This window comes from Leptidea sinapis, chromosome 16, assembly GCF_905404315.1.
Source record: "Leptidea sinapis chromosome 16, ilLepSina1.1, whole genome shotgun sequence".
Taxonomy (NCBI): Eukaryota; Metazoa; Arthropoda; class Insecta; order Lepidoptera; family Pieridae; genus Leptidea; species Leptidea sinapis.
In genome coordinates, this window is record NC_066280.1 from 7,294,873 (window position 1) to 7,318,085 (window position 23,213).

At 30.4% G+C, this 23,213-nt stretch overlaps 1 protein-coding gene and 2 non-coding genes across 5 annotated transcripts in view; 1 reads left to right on the forward strand and 2 right to left on the reverse strand.

The window, feature by feature from the left end:
* Window positions 1-19,102, reverse strand: part of LOC126968704 (CUGBP Elav-like family member 4) — a 737,944-nt gene extending 718,842 nt beyond the window's left edge. For all 3 annotated transcript variants that reach the window (XM_050813787.1, XM_050813786.1, XM_050813785.1), the window contains exons 1-2: window positions 18,784-19,102; window positions 10,795-10,869 (exon numbers count right to left, since the gene is read on the reverse strand). In XM_050813787.1, the coding sequence (XP_050669744.1) occupies window positions 10,795-10,869; window positions 18,784-18,802 (94 nt within the window). In that variant the 5' untranslated portion in view covers window positions 18,803-19,102. The remainder of the gene's footprint in view (window positions 1-10,794; window positions 10,870-18,783) is intronic.
* Window positions 2,653-2,726, reverse strand: Trnas-aga (transfer RNA serine (anticodon AGA)). The gene has a single exon. It is a non-coding gene; the product is annotated as a tRNA-Ser (tRNA).
* Trnat-ggu (transfer RNA threonine (anticodon GGU)) lies at window positions 2,882-2,955 on the forward strand. The gene has a single exon. It is a non-coding gene; the product is annotated as a tRNA-Thr (tRNA).
* Window positions 19,103-23,213: the final 4,111 nt, after the last annotated feature.

The following is a 23,213-nucleotide window of genomic DNA, read 5'->3' on the forward strand; positions in this document are numbered from 1 at the left end:
CTGCACATAGAATCTCATTTCAGTTTAGTTGTGAAAAAAAAATCTCCGGAATCATAAAATTTTTAGAAATTTGTAAAGCAAATGCGAAAAAGTTTGTTTAGAATAAATATCAATTAAAAATATTCTGAAAATATAGCCTCAACGTAATATTATTTGTCTTTCGGAACCCTTACTTTGGGAGCCTCGTGTTTTGTATATTTAGATCTAAAAGTCTAAACTATCCCATTTGATCAACATAAATAGTAGAGAGTGTCAAACGTGTGTAAAAAATCAACAATCACTTGAACCCTACGCTAGAGACTGCCTCGAAAGAGAACTACGCAGGGAGCAAGCACACTTCAATCCCTCTAAGCAAATACAGTTTTGAACGAGCGAAAAATGGAATAAAATTTTTCGTTGATGTAAAATCGTGAAGTGAGGGCGGGCACATAGCGAAGCGTGAATTGGCCGTTCCTTATTCAGCAATTTTATACATCACTTGTGTTACTTGTCTGTTCTTTTGTAGAGAATTTTATTTAATCTGTGGGAAGTTCGTGAGGATTTTTCACGTTAGGCCTTTGCCCTTTATACTCCTACTAAGTACAATTTATTTTTTATTTTTTTATTGTACCTATTGAAGGCAGAATTTAGAATAACAATGCTGATTTTACCTTACTGCAGCCAACACCATATTAAATATATTTTCCAAGTCTTTAATGATAACTATAATTACAGAGATTGTTTGATCATGGACAGGCAAGGATTAAATATATGTAAAGAAAATACATTACTATTTTCTTAATTACTTTGATTGTAAATTTTACCGTGCTGCTTAAAGGACTGTCAAAGCATTTATGTATTTGTTGTCAATGTCAGTGGCATGTGTCTTGTCTGTGTTTTAAAGTTTTATCATATTTTACAAGATTAGAGGTTAAAGATTGGAATTGAAAGTTGAAACTATCAATATTAATTAATAAGGAGTTGGCATAATTAAAGAATAAACTTTAATGTCGTTTCTTTTATTATTTCAGGTTTGTTTTAATATGGTGATGTTTTAAATTAAGTGTGTTAAAAACTATAAAGTATAATAAATCTTTTATTATTTTGGAGCAACACATTATCGTTTGATTAATTGGCAGATCCTAAAAACTACCATTATATATATAAAACATTTACTGTAATAATATTAATTTATTTAGGGGCGATTTCGTATAGAAGTATTGGATGAAATGAGGCAACGTTAATTCCTTGATGAAATCTGCAACTAACTGGACCTCTAAAAACTAGTAATATGAAAGCTTGCACGAAAGAAAGAATGCGACAACCTACCCTAAAATCTTGCATTATTTCGTGTAATATAAGCATATCCTTATATTAAGTTAGATCTATAATCTCTGACATAATAAAGTTAAGCTCCAAAATCCTCGGCTGATGACTAGCTAAAAGTGTGTTCCGTTTTATTCAAACCGGAATGAAATTCTAGCGACCTTTGGCCACGCTGGGGACGAATATAGGGTAATTGAAATTTTTCTTAATCCCCTCGAGTAGCGCAGGAAGTTACGTTGCCGAAATTCGATTAACGATCTTATAACTTTACCATTACTGGCTTACAGCGTTCTAAAATCAAACTTTTGTTTTAAGTTCAAAGAAATAATTGGAAGTAAAATGATTAAATAATTAGAAGATATAAAAGAGTGGCAATGAGTTTCTTGCTACTTCTTCTCATTAGCTCAACCCTTTACGAATTAGCGTCATTTCCGTGACCTACATGAATAAAGTGATTTTGATTTGATTTGAATGTTTTGGAATACTAAAAATTTAATAAATGTTAATACCTATAATAGAAGTTTCTTTTTGTAATGTTTAAGTTATAACCCACTTCAAAAAGGAGGAGGTTGTAACTATACAAATTTAGTTTATGTACAGATTAATCCCAAAAGTGAGGGTAATTTGCATTTGTTTTCACCACACTTATTCCAGAAAGTCTGCTTGGATATTTGTTCAGCTAGTCTTGGCAACATCTGAGACCATTTTTTGATATAAAGAAACAACAAGCGTATCGTCTCGTGTCCAACCATCGAAACTAGTGTTAGTTAAATAAATAATGATTTAATTTATTTCATTACCAAATGTTTTGTTATACCATTTAAAAAAAATACATTATCAATATTGATTCTAGCAATTTAAATTTAAAAAGTTTGAACGAAAAAGCTTACACATAATCCGATTAAAACTAATTTCATTATCCGTTGCAACTATGCTATGGAATAAGTAAAGTCAAAGAAGAATTGTCGAGTTTTCCTGAGCTAACGATCAAAGTTAAGAATGTATGGAGAGTAAAGTATAATCTTGCATAATACGAGAGGTTATAATTACTTTTTAACTTATAACTCTATAAATTTGAAATCAGATATAGAAATAAATCGATAGTTGATCTTCAGTTACCCAGTACACTTTTCATCGCAGCAAACTGGATAGTCTGCTTTTTAAAGTTATTTCTTCTTTTATTATGCATTTCCTTCAAAATCTAAATTTATTTTCACCTTTTTTAAGTGTTAGCACATCGTCAATAATTTACATAATAGAGAATGTAAACAATATGTTATATTTTTAAAGTGATAACCCTCACTTCTAGGATTAATACACAAATAAAATTTGAAAATCAAAATTTTATGGACGATGCGGGACTCGAACCCACGACCTCCGGCGTTCTGTGCCGGTGCTCTAACCAACTGAGCTAACCGTTCTAGTACTTTGTTCAACTCTCAGGTTGTGGCTTCATCTACAGGATCTACTTTACAGTTGATAACCTGCTCAACCCCAATATTTGCATATTAGGAAATTGACTTGAGATGTCGCTCTTGCAAATCTAAACAATATGTTATGTTTTTTTTTTGTACTCGAACGGTTAGCTCAGTTGGATAGAGCACCGGCACGGTACGCCGGAGGTCGTGGGTTCGAGTCCCGCATCGTCCATAAAATTTTGTTTTTCAAATTTTATTTGTGTAATAGAGAATGAATTATCTGAACATTTTGTAAAATAGTATTATTTATATATTTCCCAGTAATAATAATTCCAGTATAATAACCTAACATCATATAACCTCATAACCATCCAATTCGTATTTATTACTATTTTTTTTTGGAATTCAAAATCTTTTGTTACACTATATTACAGAAATATTTTTTTTTATTTCAAATTCACATGCTTATGAACTACAGATACTTAACCATACATAACTATAAGTATCAGTGAATTGGCTACGTATACATAGCAACAAATATTTTTTTTCAAAATTCATATGTTTAGGTATATACTACACATACTTAGACATACATAACTACGTTTAATTATATATAAATGGATTGGTTACGAAGGTCATAGTGAATGTCGAAAGTTCTAGCGTAAAGGAATCTCGACCTTGAACGTAATTAGCTGTTTTTCGAACAAATTGGTTTTCATTTTTTTATGAGAAATTATGAGGAAAGGAGCAAGGCGTTCATCTTATAAACGAAACATCCTGCCCATCACAATGCAGTGCCACTCAGAATTCTTAATCGAATCCAAAATTTTGAACGGCATCCCAATTGCGCACATCGCTATGAAACGTAAGATCCTAAGTTTCACTAGCCTATAGATTTTACTAGATACATACAATAATGCTTGCACACAACTGCTTTATGGCAAAAACAGGTGCCGCTGTGCTACCCACCTAACTGGCATTCTTCGATATCATTGGAGAATAATTAAATAAATGTATCTCTATTATTTTAAACCCGTATAAACAGATATGCATTTGATGCATACGACTATTAGTGTGGGTATCTTGTTTGAAATAAATAACTTAAATGCTGCGCAAACAAATTATTTACGGAACTATGCTTACTGATGTTTTCTGAACCCTGAAGTGCTGACAAGTAAGTATATTATAATTGTGTGTGCGGGATTCGAATCCAGGACAGGTCAGAAGTCAGGCTTACTTACCTGCTTACTTAGCTATGAGGTTATGAGGTTTTCATATAGAAATTACAGTAAAACAACCATATCCAAGTATAGGTCTTTCATTTCTTTAACGGTGCAAAGTATTTGTGTTGCTTGGCACCGGTTACGTGTTGCAGCTTTATGTAGCGCCCAAATGGATTTCACCTCATCGCCTTTATTGAAAACGTCGCGTGTTGACTTTTTCAACTGGAAACTGTATTCTCATTTGCGAATGTATTTTACGAAATGTTAGATAATAAAAGTGAGAAGCCTCCTTGATTGACAACTGGTGTTAATGAAATCAGCTATTAAAACATACATTAATGAATCAAATGTACATTTTAGTAATGTATGTAGCTGAACTAAAATCCGGAAGCTGTTTTCTGTTACAAAAATCTTAATAGAAAGGCTAGAATCCCTAACAATCAATAAAAATCATTAGATAAATACATAAAAAATTAAATTGCAAGTAAAATGTAATAAATAAAACTTTCTTATTTGATCATTTAAGTATAAAATTGTAATTCACTTCATAAAAATATTAATGTCCAATATATTAAGATGAAAAACTAGAATAACTGAATCTCTCTTGCTGCACATGCTTATTATGATTATGTACCCAAATAAATCAAAGGGGAACCCTTTCACTATGACTGTGCTGTCACTAAGTTGTCACCACTGCCCATATTATCTTGAAAAATCAAATGAATCACAGGAGAGATGTCGGTCGTCATGGTAAGGTTACAAAGAGCCGTAGCGGAATAGGACTAGAGTCTAACCGTCATGCATAAGCCATAATACTTAAACTGGAATGGAATGTACTATCATAATATGATATTGTGTTTAAAATATAAATTTTGGAAGAGAGGCGCAAATTGTTAAACAAAAGTAATATACTGGACATTAATCTATACTATAATATTATAAAGCTGCAGTGTTTGTTTGAACGCGCTAATCTCTGGTACTACTGGTCCGATTTAAATGATTCTTTCAGTGTTGGGTAGTCCATTTATCGAGGAAGGCTATAGGCTTTGTTTTTTTTTCAAAATAAGGGATCCGTAATAAAATTGCTATTTTGTAACACAAGGTGTAAAATCGAAAACCTATTTTTGCGTGCGCTGCAAAAACTATTGACAATAGAACAAAATGATGTACAGGCTATAATATAGGCAATATTTTATTACTTATAAAACTAACGCGTGAATTATACTTTATATGGCAAAACAACGTTTGCCGGGTCAGCTAGTATTGTTATAAAGTCAATTACAATTTTATACATGACAGACCAATGAGAATGACGTTTTAAGTCAAAAAGTATTTCAATAGAAAATATTTAATTTGTCAGTCAAAAATTGTGGCAGCCATTGGTGTTTTAAAATTACAATTATTGTTATATCGTACGAAATTGTTATGCGTTAAAAACGTAAATTGAGTGGAGTTTCACACATTTACTCGAAGGTATTTTTTATGGAAGAGGAGGGCAAACGAACGTACGTGATCACCACCGCCCACATTCTCTTGCAACACCAGAGAAATCAGAGTAGCGTTGCCAGCCTTCTAGTAAGGTATACGCGCTTTTTTGAAGGAAATACCGCATATCATTCCACTGCTTGGTTATAAATGGAAGAACGTTCTTTGCAAACCGCTTTGTGGAGGAACTCCACACATACAGATGTTGGGGATGATATTCTTATTTGTGGCGTGTGAAGCGAAGGTGGAATTCGGCTGCAGGAATCAGGTCAAAGAGTAATAAATTTGATAGAAGCGACACACAATGAAGTGACTTCTCAACTATATATTGAAGGATTTATTAAACCTTAAATATAAAATATATATTTTATAGCCTCCTCATTTTATAGTAAAAATTTATACATGTAATAATCAAAAAATATCTGCTTTATAAATCACTATTAGCAGGTAATACTGACCAATAGTGCGGTGATGTTCAAGCCGCCCTGATGACAATATACACAGGCCTACATTTTGGATGACAGCTCGATTAAAGGATATCATTTTGTGGTGTATTGGGATTGATTATCGTGAATAATGTATGAAAACGTTTATATTTGTGTAGCGAATACTTTTATTCATGTTGGACTTCTTAATTATTATTTGTAGATGATAAATATGCTTTCTTCTAAAATTTGGGACGAGACGAGCAGGACGTTCAGCTGATGGTAATTGATACGCCATGTCCATTACAATGCAGTACCGCTATTGAAGAACTCAAAAATTCTGAGCGGTACTACAACTGCGCTTGTCACCTTGAGACATAAGATGCTAAGTCTCCATTCAGTCCGTAACACAGTATTGCGTACACCTTACGGCTTCATGGCAGAAATAGGCGCCGTTGTGGTACCCATAATCTAGCCGGCATCCGGTGCAAAGGAGCCTCCCACTGCTCTGTCAATATTTATTTTTGTAGCCACAGAGCAGAGACATCAGTTGAAACATGCGATCAAAATTTCTAAAACCTTAAACAATATTTCAAATACTTTCAAGTTATTTGTCATTTATTTCACGTACAATGTTAATTTAATTGAAATCAAAATTACTCGAAAAACCTTGCATTTATGTGACGATTTTTATATTATAGGTAAGTATAAGAAAATAATAAGGCTTAACAACAATTTAGTGATATGTTTTAATAGTTCATAGGTATAAGGCTAAGTTATATATCAGGATTTATAAGCTGTGTAACTCATATTTGAATTTGAATTATTTAAAAAAAAATCCGCGTTGAAACTCATTAATAGTATTGCTGTAAAGTTCTCAGGAGTATCGCGCACCTACAAAATAATCGATTTATTCAATGCTACCGCCCTTTTCCTGTCATCTCAATAATCTTGAACGACTCATCTCTTTGATAAAGCTCTTTAGATTTTCCTTTTTTCCAAGTTGTATTTGAAATGTTCCGCAATATAATATTTCGTTCGTGACGTCACTTTGGGGTGTTGTTACGTTTTTATGAATGAAATTGGATAGGTTTGTCTGTTTTCTTTCATTTTGGTGTATCAATGACTATATTATTATTGTGAAAATAATGCAAATGTAAGAAAATGTAAGATTGTGATATTATTTGTACAAACTGTACAATAATGTGCCGTAATAAAAAACTATCAAAAATAAAAATTAATAAATTATTTTTAATAATTTATTTAAGCTTAACTCTACCTTAATGTAATTTAAAAACACATTTTATCAATATCAGACTATATGGTTACAAAATTCCTTTCATAAAATAATATGTTACGTAACCAATGTAACCATAGAATTAGACCAAAAATGCCTTCAAGAAAGCTCGTATTGCGTTTTCAAGATTTTAAACATCCAAACCTATTATTGGCATATAAAAACCTTCATTTTAACAATAAAATTAAATATATTTCTATTCCTATTATAGAAAAGAGAAAATTTCAAACCTAGAAATACCGTAATAATTACCGCTACAAAGCGAATCGAACGCAAAAAGCCTTTAGAGAGGATTTGTTCAATTTGATCAAATATTGAAGCAGTTGTTCAAACAATAGCTTATGACTATAAATAGCCAGTAATCCGGAGAGCTCCACAAATTTGTATAAAATTTCGGCCATTATCCGAAGCTCATTGATAAACGATAGAACGGGCTCAGATTAACAAACCGTGATATTATAGATTCACATTTATCTGTGATGACCGTTCGACTTGAATAGGATCCATTTGTTTTAATTAAATGTATTTATTATACGCTTTTTATTAGCTTCACCTGTATGTATGTTTGTTTGTAATCGACTCATTTGGGCACGTTTAAGACCCACTTAAAACGGCCAGTTTCGTTCAAACTTCGTAGTTTTATCGAGGACTAAATGACAGTACATTAATTTTATATTCCATTTTCCAATTTCCAAAATAAGATTTTTGTTAATTTATTTAATTTTCATGTGTTGCCGATAAGGCCAGTACCAGTGGGTGGCTCCTTTCCGACAAGATTATGGGTACCACAACGGCGCCTATTTCTGCCGTAAAGTAGTAATCTGTAAGCATTACTGTGTTTCGGTCTGAAGGGCGCCGTAGCTTGTTTAATTACTGGGCAAATGAGACTTGACATCTTATGTCTCAGGGTGACGAGCACAATTGTAGTGCCGCTCAGACTTTTTGGGTTTTCCAAGAATCCTTAAAGGCATTGCATTGTAATGGGCAGGGCGTATCAATTTCCATCAGCTGAATGTCCTGCTCGTCTCGTCCCTCATCAAATGATGATAATTTTAAATTTCAACCATTATCTGTAACCGATTTATCTAATATTACAAAATTTACATACTTTCTTGAGTCTTTGAAAAGTCTATACTCTATAATAGTGTCTGAAAAGCATTATATTAAGTCGTACTTTAATGTTGCCATAAAAGCATTGTTTTTTTTGATGAAACTAAATCTAGGTTTGGTGCAGTAGGTTCAAAAAAATATTAGTTCACAGGTAGTATCACTACATCCTACTAATATTATAAAGTTAGGATATCATCCCCACCATCTAGATGTGTGGCGGTCCTCCACAGTGCGGTTTTCAAGGAGCTTTCTTCCACGTACTACAAAGCTGTGGAATGAGCTTCCTTGTGCGGTGTTTCCGGGACGATACGACATGGGTACCTTCAAAAATAGCGCGTACACCTTCCTTAAAGTCCGGCAACGCTCTTGTGATTCTTCTGGTGTTGCAAGAGAATATGGGTGACGGTGATCACTTAACACCAGGTGACCCGTACGCTCGTTTGTCCTCCTATTTCATAAAAAAAAATTCCAATAAACGGTCTAACTCTAAAAATAATTTATATGGCAAAACAACGTTTGCCGGGTCAGCTAGTATAATTATAAATCAAAGTCCTCCGTCGCATCCGTTTGTTTGTCTGTTCGCGATAAACTCAAAAAACACTGAACCGATTTTTCATGCTGTCACAAGAATATCGTGGTTCTCGAAAAGGTTAGTATTTAATTTGTTTAAGTTTGCATATATTTTTGAAAATATTGACGATATTTGTTGGATGTGTCGGAAAAAAATAGATCGTCTGAGAACTTTCAACGAAAACGCCGTCTAAGCCCCTTGAGATATAACAAAATAATGTATGGTGGAATTATATATCTTATATAGGTCTACAGAAAAATCCGCGATGGCATATTATGTCTTTCTCCTAAGGATAACATACTATAACTATCTTAATACTACAAAAAAATAGAAAACAAGGAGTCATAGTTGAAGGGTATGATGATTCAGAAATACGTTTTTTTTTAACTAATTAAAGAAGACACATCCCCGTAGTAAGAATGAATCTACTCAACAAGGAAAAGTATATATACAAAGCATGTGGTTTCTTTTCATTCATTCATCATTTAAGCGGTTCAGCTTCCTAGTGTAACTCCAACACCAAAGTTTTCATTCTAATTAAATGAAAGGTTTCCCACAAAGTTTTAAATAGTGTATAAATAGTTTAAATACTTAGAAGAAACTATTTAAATTAAATTATTTACATATGTGTTGTAACAAAAATTTATTAATCTAATGCACTATTATAATTTTAACAAACTTGTAGCGAATAACACCTGTACCACATTTTGTTGTTGCGCTAAGGAAAGTAAGATGTGCCTACACAATAGTATATATCAAGTAGCAAATTAATTTAAGCCAGTTGATGACGTAGTGTAATAGTGATATGATATGTTTTCCCTAAATTCCTTGAGTTCACTGGCGTATGTGACTTTTTATTACAAAAATGTACAAAATCATGTTACAATAAATTTTTTTTTAACAAAAACACTATTCCAAAGCAATATATAATATGCACTAAAAAGTATAAAAATAAATGCGTATTTTTATACAATCTAATTAATTTATCTAATTCTAGTTACGGTTATTGTTATTTTGGAACAATCTTTGAAGTATATCCTTTCCCATAAAAAAATCATCGAAATCGGTTGGCGCGATATTGAATTATTATAAAATTTATCATCCACTTTGCAATACGTTTGTATAGCAAATTTAAGACTTTTATGGTTTTCTCATGGATGCCATTGTCAGATCTGTGTGACCAAATTACAATGGGACCACACCGGAAGCACCAGCTATCAAATAAAAAAAGAATTATCAAAATCGGTTCACCCAGTCGAAAGTTTTGAGGTAACAGAGATAAATAAAAACCGACGAATTGAGAACCTCCTTCTTTTTTGAAGTCGGCTAAAAATATCATTACTCATAGCTGAAAGACGTACTTATAACTGACAGCACAGGTAGTGTTTGTCACCTTCATTAAAAATACAATATATTTTAGTTGAAAATAGTTATTCATCCCTCTGTCTTAATTTCCCAAGACATTACAGAACAAAGTAACTCTGTCTCCATTTACATTAGTGCTAACATTTCGTCTCTCGACAATTTCGCCAAGTGCAAACTGACTGTTGCTTAGAAATATAACAAAACTGAATTTTCAGTCTCATAAAACAAAAATAACGAGATTTTCTGCACTTATTGTCTAGAGATTAACGTTTTCTGAATCCAATTTTCAACCGTCATTGAACCACACAGTTGCAATTAGTTAAGAAAATTCTTTTCTTTATTAGGTTTAATGGTAACATAATAATATTAATATGATTTGGTTCGTTTATAAGCTTTTATAGTGCTGAACCTAGACATTGAATGTAAGGCAAATTTAGAAACCAGAAACCCCTTCGAAGGGTTCAAAATTATATTATAAATACATAAACTCTGAAAAACATTACAATGGTGTGTATCGTTGGAGGAATAGTTATAAAATATTAATTTAAAAAATAGTGTTTTTTTGAATACAATATTATGAATAACAATACTATACCTGCTAATGGTGATTTGTATAAACTCAAAATTGGATCGGAAATGAGCGGCCCGGCGGCGTCTGAAAATAATTGTTCTATTTGAAACAATTAGCATATTATTGTTCCATTTGAAGAATAGTTGATGCCGTGAGATGTTCATATACACTATCCATTTAAAAATTTATATCGATAATTGCAAAAAAATACGAAATACTCTGATGCATTCGTGACTTTAATTCAAACCAAGAAATTTATAGAAACAATCTTCTGCTAAGCGACTGGCAAGTCTATAACAACTTGATAATTTCGGAGAAAGATCGTTGTTTACAATAAATATTCTTATAGAAAAATTCCATCTTAAGTGTGTTAGTATTTTTTATCCAAAGCGAATTATTTCAGTTTTTATTTATCTAAAGTCTTTCTCAATAACGCCATTTAAATATAAGACGTCCTGTTAATTTTGCAACGATATTTTTCACTTATTACTCGTAAAACAAATTAAAAGTAAATCTGTAAACAAAATCTAAAGCATTCCAGCCTGAATGTATTTAAACAGCTGTCGTTAGACTGATAATGTTCCAAACCTGTTTTCGATTCAAGCAATAAAACTTAATCTTCCAAAAAGGCCAATTGGGATCAGCAAGTAGGTAGTCGAACACGCATTAGGCTAAGGATTTCCCAGTTTTGGCTTCCGTTCCGACATTTATTTCTCTAGATATCTCAATTCCCAACTAATGCTCGAGTACACTCATTGTAAAAATATATTAGCTTAAAATCAACATGGTTACTTATTATTTTTATATTATTCTAATGATAATGAAACCAATAATATAAAACAAAAAATTTATAGAAATATACAAACCGCTGTAACTTATAACTGATACTATATTTTATAACTTGACAATTATTTTTATATTTGTAATTTCTCAATATACTGTGTTTTTTACAATCAAGTAACAATCCTTATATATTATCGCATTTTTTATATCAATAAATTATTATTTATTTGTTGAATACTCGTTTACTTGTACTATTACTGAATACAAATAAAATACTATCTTAAACTTTAAGTTCAGTACGATTGTTGTTTTTTAATTGTAGACAAATATTTTAATGTTTAGAATAGACTTAATATTTTTTATTTTAAGCTCAAATTCTAAATCATTCTATGATCTAAAATCATTCTATGATTAATCAATCATAGAATCTAATCATCTTAATAAACCTTAAGGTTATGATTGAAAAATTGACATAAAAGTAATCAGGAATATATATAATCAACTTGAAAGTTTATTATTTTCAAATCAACCTCTTTTTCCGTTGTGAAACTTTCTTGCATTTCGCCTTTGACTGTACAAGTTGAACCGCCACGACTTTCACAAAAGAATAATTCGCGAGTTATAAAGCAATTTCACATCTGTTCCTTAACTAGATTGTGATAATACAGTAAAATACTAATAGTGTGCTAATTCATATTATAGAAGCGTATTTAATATGTGACCAAATTTAATGAACTCCCATGCTTTATAATATTGTACAATAACTTTTATTGAAACATAATGCAATCAAAAAGAAGGTCAAATTAAAATTAAACGCAGTTAATTTCACTAAAGGCGTCAAGAATAATATGATATTTTTTACAACTAACTTTTTCAATAAATTAATATGGAGTGAACTTTATTCGACACTATATCCAGTAGATTGACGGATCTCATACAAAAGATAGTATGGAATTAGATAAGTGTAAGTTATCAGTTATTGCTAGGTAACTCCCGCATTATTTTATCAAAAATGCATAGAATTACTAACTAGCTTTCTTTTAATTAATAGAAAAATGCGATACTACAAAAGAACACACTAAAACGTATAATAGATTTCCATGAATTATTCGATAGGTAGAAGTTAAATATACTTATGGTGGCTCCCAGTATCGGGAACTCTTCATATATTTGAAAATCTTATTTATTTTAAGTTGTATTTACATATATTTTTATTATCGTTTATATTATGTACAGTACTTGTTAATTGATGCATTGAACTCAATAACTTTTGAAAATTTTGTAAGCTATTTAATATTTTTTTCATTATTTACTCATGCAAGTCATTGAGTATTTAAAGTTTGAATATTTTGTTACATCACTTTACATTAATTGTAATTAAAATTATTTATAAAACTATGTCACCTTTTGCTCTTAATAGTGAGTTTCATTATTATAACACTAGAAATAAGGGATTGCTTGTAACTAATTCTAGTAGGCTTCATAAGATACATGATAGCTTTAAGGGTAAATGTATACACTTCTATAATAAAGTATCAGCCACTGTTCAGGCATTATCTATAAATAAATTTATATGTTTTATAAAAAAAATGGCTCTGTCGTAAATCATATTACTCCACTGCTGAATATCTAAATGATCAGACAGCCTGGTACAAGATTGTGATTATTTTATAGCGATAGAAATGACTGTACAATATTGTATATTTTTATTGAAAAGAGCGCAAAAAAAGAATGCTGGGAGAGTTTCTTGCGCCGCTTCTTCTCTCTCAGAGCGCCATTTGTTTCCGAAGCGGTAGTAGTATCTAGTAGTTATTAGAAATGACATCAAAAATAATTCTAAGGGAATCAATTTTGAGGAAATAAATGCATTTTATGCCTTTTTATGCCTTTTATGATGCTGTCAGATTTGATTTAAACGAAAGTAAAAAAGAGTTTCATGTCTATACTTTTCATAAAAGCTCAACATATCGTGAAATGTTATTGTGCCACTGATGTATCTTAAATGAAATAAAGTCTGTATGTTATGTCAAAAGTAGATCTTAATATCTTCTTTAAGCATACAATTCTTGTCATACATTAAACTGCTAAGTAGCACCAAATAGGTGAACCAATATTCAATGAATAAGTAATTATTTATAATAGACCAAGACTATATCATCATACGTTACATAACTGTTTACAATATACTGTGTGTTTTCATCTAGTACTACTCGCGTGTAAACTCAACAATTTAACTGAACTTTCACAACTGCAATGACACTTCCGAGCATGACGTTGTGTTAAGACTTTGAAATACTTTGATAATATGTTCATTAAATCATTTTATCACAGTCTCTCCTCCGTTGTACTTATGTATAAAGTTTAATTCAAGGTGTATTTGCAACAGCTCTGAAGAAGTCATAGAAAGATCATAGAGAGTGTCCTGTTAGTTACCATAAGTACAGCACATTTATCTTTATGACTAACACCTACGTATTATTTAGATAATTTGCAAAAGTATTATGCCTGCCATGGTATAAATCACCGCTGAGGTAACCACCAAAAAATAAGTTCATTAAAGGTATTTTTTTAAATATAAACATGATAATACGTAATTTTTAAATCTCTTAGTCTTTCAGTTGATTCACCAGAAAATAACCCGAAGACGCTCCTACTTCTTCTACATAAAACTTCTTCTATCTACGCCCCACCTAAGATCTTTGTTATACCATTATATAGCGGTAGAAAGCCTTGCCATAAAAATAAAATTTTGTTTATAGCTAAAAACACATCACTCGCTAAGCTTATCTGAAAATTTTATGAACACTAACACACAAATATCCAATATCATTCATATCCGCTTACACATATTTATTTTTAAATATATCTGTGTATTTATTGAGTCAATCCACGAGAAACAATCACTAACACGTTATTCGTCACACTGTCATTATTTACCACATCATTACGGTTGTCACATTAAGAGATTTGCGGATTAAGCGCTTCCGTTCAAAATCACAATATACGAAGACATCAAAGAGAGATCTATATTTGTTAAATTGAGCGTTTCATTTCATTATATACGAGTATTACTTTGTCGACGTTTGTGTGAGACAAAATGAAGTTTTTATAACAGATATAAACAAAGACCTTTATTCTTGTAAATGGCTTAATGAATTGTTTTATTTAGTTATTACAAAATTTAAATTAATTATTGAATTTTATAACGAGATTTACGTCTTGTGAGATTTTGCCTATGACTTCATTTGTTTATACTTAAATCGATTCAAAATGATTGAACACTTATGAATTATTTTAATAAAATTTTGCGTCTTTTTTATTCAAGCAATGATTGAAATTAATAAAATTCCTAATATCAACCAAATGACCAATACGTAAGTTTGAACTAATTAGTTAAACGGTCTCAAAAAAGCCGGATCAATGGTACAAACAAATAAACGTAATTTCGAAAATAATTGTTCACGATATAACAATGTGTGCTGAAAATATCCCATATCTATATATATCAGCAACGTTAACATTTGCTCCAAAGAAATAAACATTTTGACCGTTGCTTCTCAATACATTTTTGATAATGTTCTGTATGTTCATAAGCACATCGAGCAATTTTCTAGAAACTGTGACATTCATAATGTTAACAAGAGGAACAAACATAAACTTGTTATTCCTACTACTCGGTTGGGTCGAGTTAGTAAGACTTTAGTTGGGCGATGTATATGCTTCTACTTCTACTTCTATATAGGTATGAGAGAATTAATAAAATATTTTTGCAGTAGCCTTGTCTGCATATTTTATTTAACTTCGATTCTAATAAACTTTATCTATTTACGTAATAAGATATCTCTCTCTCCCGTCATGTATATGATTTATAAATATAAATTCAAAATTGATCATTTTTATTTCATGCTAGGTATTTGTATCACTTAATTAAAGATAAAATAAAAAAATCTCAGGAAATCTCAGGAATTGCTGAACTGAATCAAAAAATGTCATAATAGAATGCTTTTAGCGACACATATAAGCTTGTTTAATTTGAATTAACACCTGTTTATATTCTTATACTTGCAAATAGCAAAGTAGGGTTAAAAAAGCGACGTTCATTCCTCAACAAATTTTGTAAAAAAAAAATTCTATAAATAGTCACATTAGTTCAATATACATTATTTAAATATTTCACAGTACCATGGTCTATCTATTACTAAATATATTTTGATCTATCAGATTCATCCCAGACGAACCGGCGAAAGGTCACCCTCCAGTACTGAATTAAATAATATCACTTCACTAGATAATATTCTCTAGTTAATATTTAATATCAGTAAATACAAAACAATAATAAGTAAATTAATCTTGTTCAAGAAAATAAGCTTACATTAAACGCTATTAAAAATTAAAAGGGTGAAAAATATATCTTTATTTAAAACCTGAAAAGTTGCCGCTAAAATACTCTCGGCTAAGACAGCGAGTTTACTAAATCATCTAATACATTTTGTCAGAATTATTTATATCGGTCACCTTGTTTGATGTATTGTGGTCGGGCGCGGAAACGTTGTCCTAACTTGTCACCGTTCGCACGAAATATTACGCAGATATTTACAGTGATTGTTTTCGTTAATTAAAAATGTGTTAAGTAATAGAAAGTGTAACTTAAAATTTGCTTTGCAAAAATACAATTTTACGTTGATTACGTAGTTTACTTTTTCTTACTTTTGCGCACTTGCTTTTGTAGTTGAAATATTATATTGTATTTACAAATACCTAATAATTTTACGTAAATATTTTTTTCGTTTTCATTTATTAAATGGTAAATGAATATTTAAGCGGTAAATTGAAGCAGAAAGTTTCAATACTGAAAGTTTTTTTTTATTAATAAAATCTTTACTTAAGGTTTCTAGACCTAGGCTTTCTAAACTTGTTTCAAGTAAGTAGGTTAGAATGTATTAAAGATATCATGGAAATCCACAACATGATAGAAGGGTCATCAAAAAATTTGGTCTAAGCTGTTTTTAATCAAAATTTTAAATAGATGCATTATATAAAGTCAGAGTGTGAAACGGGCGCTTAAATTCTTATTACTTTTTATTTTTTACTAATACTTTGACGTGCTTATATTAAGTATCGAACTTATAATCCGTTTCAAGACCAACAAGTCATATTGCCGGTCAATACGAGAAAAATTAGAGGCCCAACAATCCTTAACCTTGATATCCACGAATATTTACCAAGAAGGACAAACTGAAAACGTGAATATAAATATAAGTTAAGTGTGAAACGATGCCAGACATTAATTATAAGCAGGATGAAGTTTATTTCTATCACATTTTTCTAGTTGTGTAGGAGTTTTTAACAAAATATTGGTTCATAAAGTTATAATCGATGTTAAATGTGAATAAAATGTATTACTTGTTTTTATTTTGTAAAAACCATATTAGTGCAAGAAAATTATTATGTATTTAATATCATAAATATTATTAGCGTTCATAATATCACATTAATAATAAGTAAAAATCGTTGAGAATAATAAACTGAAAACTAATACCAAAATAGATCAGTTCATCGAGATATCAGTTGTTGCTTCGAGCTTTGCTGGTAATTTTTATATATGTTTCTTTCTGAAAATAGTCTATATCCAGCCATTTTTTCATTGTGTTAGAATGCCTACTTCATCTCTACTTATATCAGTATTAATATTACATACACAACTGAAATAAACCATAAATTCCTTTAGCAATCGATCTAAAACTGTCACACCGTTCACCTTTTAAATATCATCACTACGCTCTTAGTATTTACCACCTGTCTGGTATTTTTAGTCAAACAAACTATAATAAGAAATGATAACAAAACAAACTTCAATCATTAACATCGATTTTATCAATAATGCGACTCTTACCAACCACACTTATTTAGCCTAAAACACACAATGTGGGTCCTAACTGTCCTTACTAGAAATTTTATTATATTGAAAACATGTATTCTGATAATAGATAATATGGATAGTTTTTTGTTACTATTAAATATATATTTTATTATTTTCTTCGGTTTATTTCTAAATAGTATAATTATTAATGGCTTTCATAAGGTTAATATATAGCCATAATGTCAATGCTAAAGAAAACTGTAATTTTTTTCTAATTTATGATACGTTAGTGAACAAGACCACTGTGACATGATATTATAATAGTAACGGAAATTTTCGAGTTCACTTCTATTTTCTTAATCTAATGATTTTGACCACATTAACGGGTAAAATCATATATTTTATAGTTTTCCAAAATTAGTATTACGATATGATTACTTATTCAACCTCTCTTCTATTCTTCATTCAATTGGGAATATTGAGAGGAATATAATTTTAAAATATGTCTTAGAATATAGACCAAAAATATCATAAGAAGAATAATCGAATGATATGTTATGTATTATATATGGATTAGTTGTTTCAAAGCGTTAATCTATAATTAATGTTAGTTGTTCACATTGACATGAAACTTAATAATTATATTTCAATAGTAGTAATATTCTCATAAAGTTATATTTTCATTAATAAATGTGAAACAGAAATAATAATAATAATAAAAATGTTTAAGTATAAACAAATAATTTTCCTTGGTATAAGATTGTAAAGCTTAAAATATAGCCTGTGGAGTCTTTAAAACATCCTTAAAACGTTCTTAAAGATAGCAGAAAGCCAAAACCACTTCAAATATTTTCTGCTTAACATTCACCGCACATAATTTCTATAATTAAAATTTCACGTTTCCCGTTTGTTTAATGAATGCCGTAAGTTTAATTAAAACGTACCACCTAATTAATGTAGCGCAATACATCATGTTCCATGCCTTATTATTATTATTAATCAAGAAATTTGTTATTGCAATAAAACTGGAACTAAAATTTAACTAAAGATATTTTGTAGATGATAGATATACTGCAGAAATCAGAAACTACAAACATAATAATATCAACAATAACATATATATTTATAATGGTATGGCTTTGAAAATTGACGATGAAATATTTAACAAAACTAAATATTGCTTCCTAATAAATTAAGTTTCTTGATGAATTAATGTTGGGGTTAAAACAGCATGTGTGACGGATTTTTCACCTAAGCTTTATTTATAAAAAGGTTTTGCTACTAATACGATCGTAATCTCCGCGGCGTCAATCAAACCTATCTTAAAAATGAACATCTCACGGCAAACACAACCCAATAAGTCGACTCACCTCCACAGATCAGCGACATTTGTGCTATTTTATTAAATCTTTCAGTAAAAAATTCCTATTCCTCTAAATATCTAGCTAGCGCGACTATCTACTTATATCAAGCTTTCCTATCACTATTTATATGCAAGAAGGCAATGGAATTAAATTTTGTACTCGCGATATATTATAAAAACTAGTTAAAAAATACTCTAGACGTTCACAAAGACACACCGCGTTTTGAAATTATATTTTAAATTCGAAATAAACACGTTTCTCGATCGCCGCGTTATCATAAGTACATGGTGATTGTTTACGCGGCGGCGCTCAAGGCACGGCTTGTCTGGCGTGCTCCGGCCGGCGACTAGCACGCGGCCGAGACGACGTGACACTTGCCCGCGTCACGTCACCACGGCACGCATGCGTGACACTTGTCAACACATGCGCTATCGCACATCGTGTCTGGAAATTAAAAGTTTCTAGAAAGTTTACCTATACCTATCTAGTATAAATTGGCATATGGAAAAAAAATAACTAATGACTTATACTATATTTAATATCATGGTTGATTGATTTTGTAGTTATCGAGCTAAGCAAGATCTTCAAGATAATTTTTTTGATGTAGTTTGAACCTTACAGTTCTATACTAAGAAGATATTGCAATGTTTGAGGTTCGGGTATTAATTGATAACTCTGTCTTGCGATTATAAGCCCTTTTATTATACGCTACAATAGTTTATAATATGGTGCCTAGTTGGAGATATGAGTATGTACATATGTATATGAAGGTATACCCCATATCATATATAGCCTGAATGATAGAAGCACCACCATTTAAGCTGACGCAGTTTATCTGCTAGTTCAAAAAAATTGGTCAAAAAATATTGACTGAATTGGGGCTCTGTTTTCAAATAAATCACTTTTTTGAGGTCCTGTAGCTTTAGGTATTTCAATGATATTCTATCAGTAGCCAACTACATATCCGGTGATAAAATATTTCTTGTATTGGGTTGACTTAGTATTTAACTTACACCGTATCTTGTAACCCATCAAAAAGTACAAACTTGTATATTTTAAATTAAAGTCTTAATGCAACTAATCATTCTTACATTTGAAAAATATAAAATATTCCCAATCTATCAAATGGTAAATATTAAATTTACCATTACTTGGTAACTTTGATAATCTTTTTAGAGTGGTTCCCCGGTGATTCGGTACAAGTTTTCAAATGACCTCGACCTTCTGCCATGGTTCAATTAATGTATTATAAATTCTACGATAAGTCGACTTGTAAAGTTGATACCTTTGTATATTATATCTTAAAAATTATTACATTACTTGTACATTGTGCTTATCATTATATTCTTGACGCCAACGTGATGTAAAATTACCAGCAAAAAATGTTTTTATATACACGGAGCGCTTATATTGTTTACATGCATGAAAAACAAGTTAAAATTATCTGTGCAATATAATATTGGAAGAGAAAACCATGTACATTAATATATTTATTAAAATTAGCAATATAAACGTCAGAAAATATTTTTACTACGACCAATTAAGTCTACAATTATTTCGTAGCAGCGTAGTACCGCGTAGAAGGAAATCGACTAAAATGACACGGAACTGAATAATAATTTATGATGATTACTAATAATTGGAAATGAGCTTTTAGTACTATTTCTTCTTTCTCAGATCAGTATCTATTATTCCATATGATAACATTGAAAGCATATTATATAGCGCTGAGTTTCTTGCGCCCATTCTTCTCGGGTCTGAGGCAGTCTCTTTTGAAAGGGTGGTAGTTTTTGGCGTTCAAAAAGTGATTTTAAATCCTGTTTTGAATAAAAATATTTGAATTTGAATTTGAATATTATTTTTTGACATGCCTGGTATTGTAACGAGCATTTCATACGTGATGTCTTTCGATCAAGAGTTTGTAGTTTTATTTTTCTACGGCTATGTATAACTTTTTATTCTAGAATAATTTAGCTGGTAGGAATGTTTCAGTAACCACCTAACAATCTACCATTGTGTTTCCGGTTTTCCGTTTCATGTTTACAATTACTTGACTCTTCATAGGATCGGTACCGCTCTGGTTTTTAATCTGGCGTAGCAAGTAATGTAATTTAAGTATTTTGTTTTATATACGTACTTCTCTAGTACTCGAAGAAAAAATAAAAAAATAAAATCAAGTTGATCAATGACTCTAAATTATGAATAAAATATGTCAATGACATCATCGAGCCCAACTGGTTAGTTTCTGATATAAAATTCAATTAGGTATAATAAATTCATATTGTTAAGTAAATAATATTTAGAAAGATTTTACCATAAAATAAAGTTCTTAGATAGATACAATTAGTTAGTTTAATTATTGTTCTGTGTGATCAATAAATCCGGATATAAGAGCATAGAATTTCAATAACAACAAAGGCTAAAGTTCTGACATCTGGTTGTATGTGTAATGTATAAACATAATTTTAAAATTAATACCTTATGCATCAAACTTTAATACGACTATCAAATAAAGTCTCAAGTGAGATGTTCTGAAATATGTTTGAAGTATTATATTTTGTGGGATTTGAGCGAAACTTTTGCTGAAGTTTCCATCGAAATATGAGGAAGGAAAACTAGAAAGCAGAATTGTAGAGTGATATTTGAAGGCCCTTGGCGTGATGAGCTAAGTTTTGGTATTGTGAAATTTTTAATACCCAAACTAAATTTCAATGCAAACTTTCGACTGGGTGAACCGATTTTGATATTTTTTTTTTATTTGAAAGCTGATGCTTCCCGAGTGGTCCCATTGTAATTTGGTCCAGATGACAATGACAATGGAATCCATGAGAAAACCATAAAAGTCTTAAATTTTGCTATACATACATATAGCAAAGTGGATGATAAATTTATGAATAACTCAATATCGCGCCATACGATTTCAATCATTCTTTTTATGGAAAGCATATACTTCAAAGATAGTTAGGTGAGAGTTTGGTTAGGTTCTGATTACGGAATCCATGACAAAGTAACGGATGTAATCAAATTGCAAAGTACTTACGTTTATTGCTGCATTGAAATTTTTTGTATATTTACACATATATAGACAAATTGTTAGTTTGTGTACATCAAATTCACAAAAAATCATAAAATAAATAAAAATAACAAAAAACCAACTGCCTCCAAAAATACTATTCGAAAACAATAGACATAATATGCACTAAAAAGTATAAAAATAATTGCGTATTTTTATACAATCTAATTAATTAATCTTATTCTAGTTACGATTATTGTAATTTTTGGAGTCAGTGTCATTCAAGATAGGTTAGTTACTACATACATAGTTATAGGTGAGATGTGCTTGAGTCGTGAGGAGGCGAGAGGCGAGAGCGGGTCGCGGCGGAAGGACACCGATTCCAAAAATAACAATAATCGTAACTAGAATTAGATTAATTAATTAGATTGTATTAAAACACGCAATTATTATTATACTTTTTAGTGCACATTATACGTATTGTTTTAGAAATTGTGTTTTTGAAGGCGGTTCTTTTTTTTCTATAATTTTATTTAATTTTGTACATAATTTAATTTTAATACTTCTAGATTTGTATTTCTTTCTTCTTATTGCATTTACTTATTATTTTAATAATTGTTGATCTTTCTTACTCATTACGTATTAGTTAGTAGTTACATTATAAAAACAACATGTGGATAAGAGTGTGGTTTCTCACTAAAATATAATTTAATACTGTACTTTGAAATTGTAAAATATATTGTGTGAACTGTTTGTTATCCCAAAGAAATAAAATAAATAATTATTTAGGATATGAATTTAAAGAATGTTTTTATGTCCCAATCTGTTTATTAATATTTATTCAAAATGTAACTTGACTTAATAATAAAAATGTATCAATAGCTTCTTGTTATAATATAATAATTTATAGAATCATATTATACCATGCAAGAAGATTTAAAGACTGATCAAAGTATTGTCGACACTCTTTCGTTCAACACAAATTATAGCTTTTCCACTAATTCTACGATTATTTATTGAATTACATCAATTGATTAGTGTAAATACTATTATCTGTTTCTCTGTCTTTTTATTCCGGCGTATCTTTGAAATATGTGGATGTATTTTGGCTTGACTTTCACTTGCCGATAGCGATTAATTTTATTAAATTTTCTGAGAGCAACATTTGCTCATTAGTCGATTTTCTTGGAAGCAAATATAATTAATGATAATTAAAACAAATGAAGAGAGAACATTTTTATATGATATTTAATTTTATGATATTTGATTAACACGGAGTGAAGATGTAACATTATAAATAATTTGTATTATTGTCGGGTTAAATAAATAAATTTGTAAAATATATTTTTTTACGCAAATGTAGTCACTTGCACGCGTTTTAATCGTTTAATTTATCCTCAGCTTAACAGAGACTACAGACCTA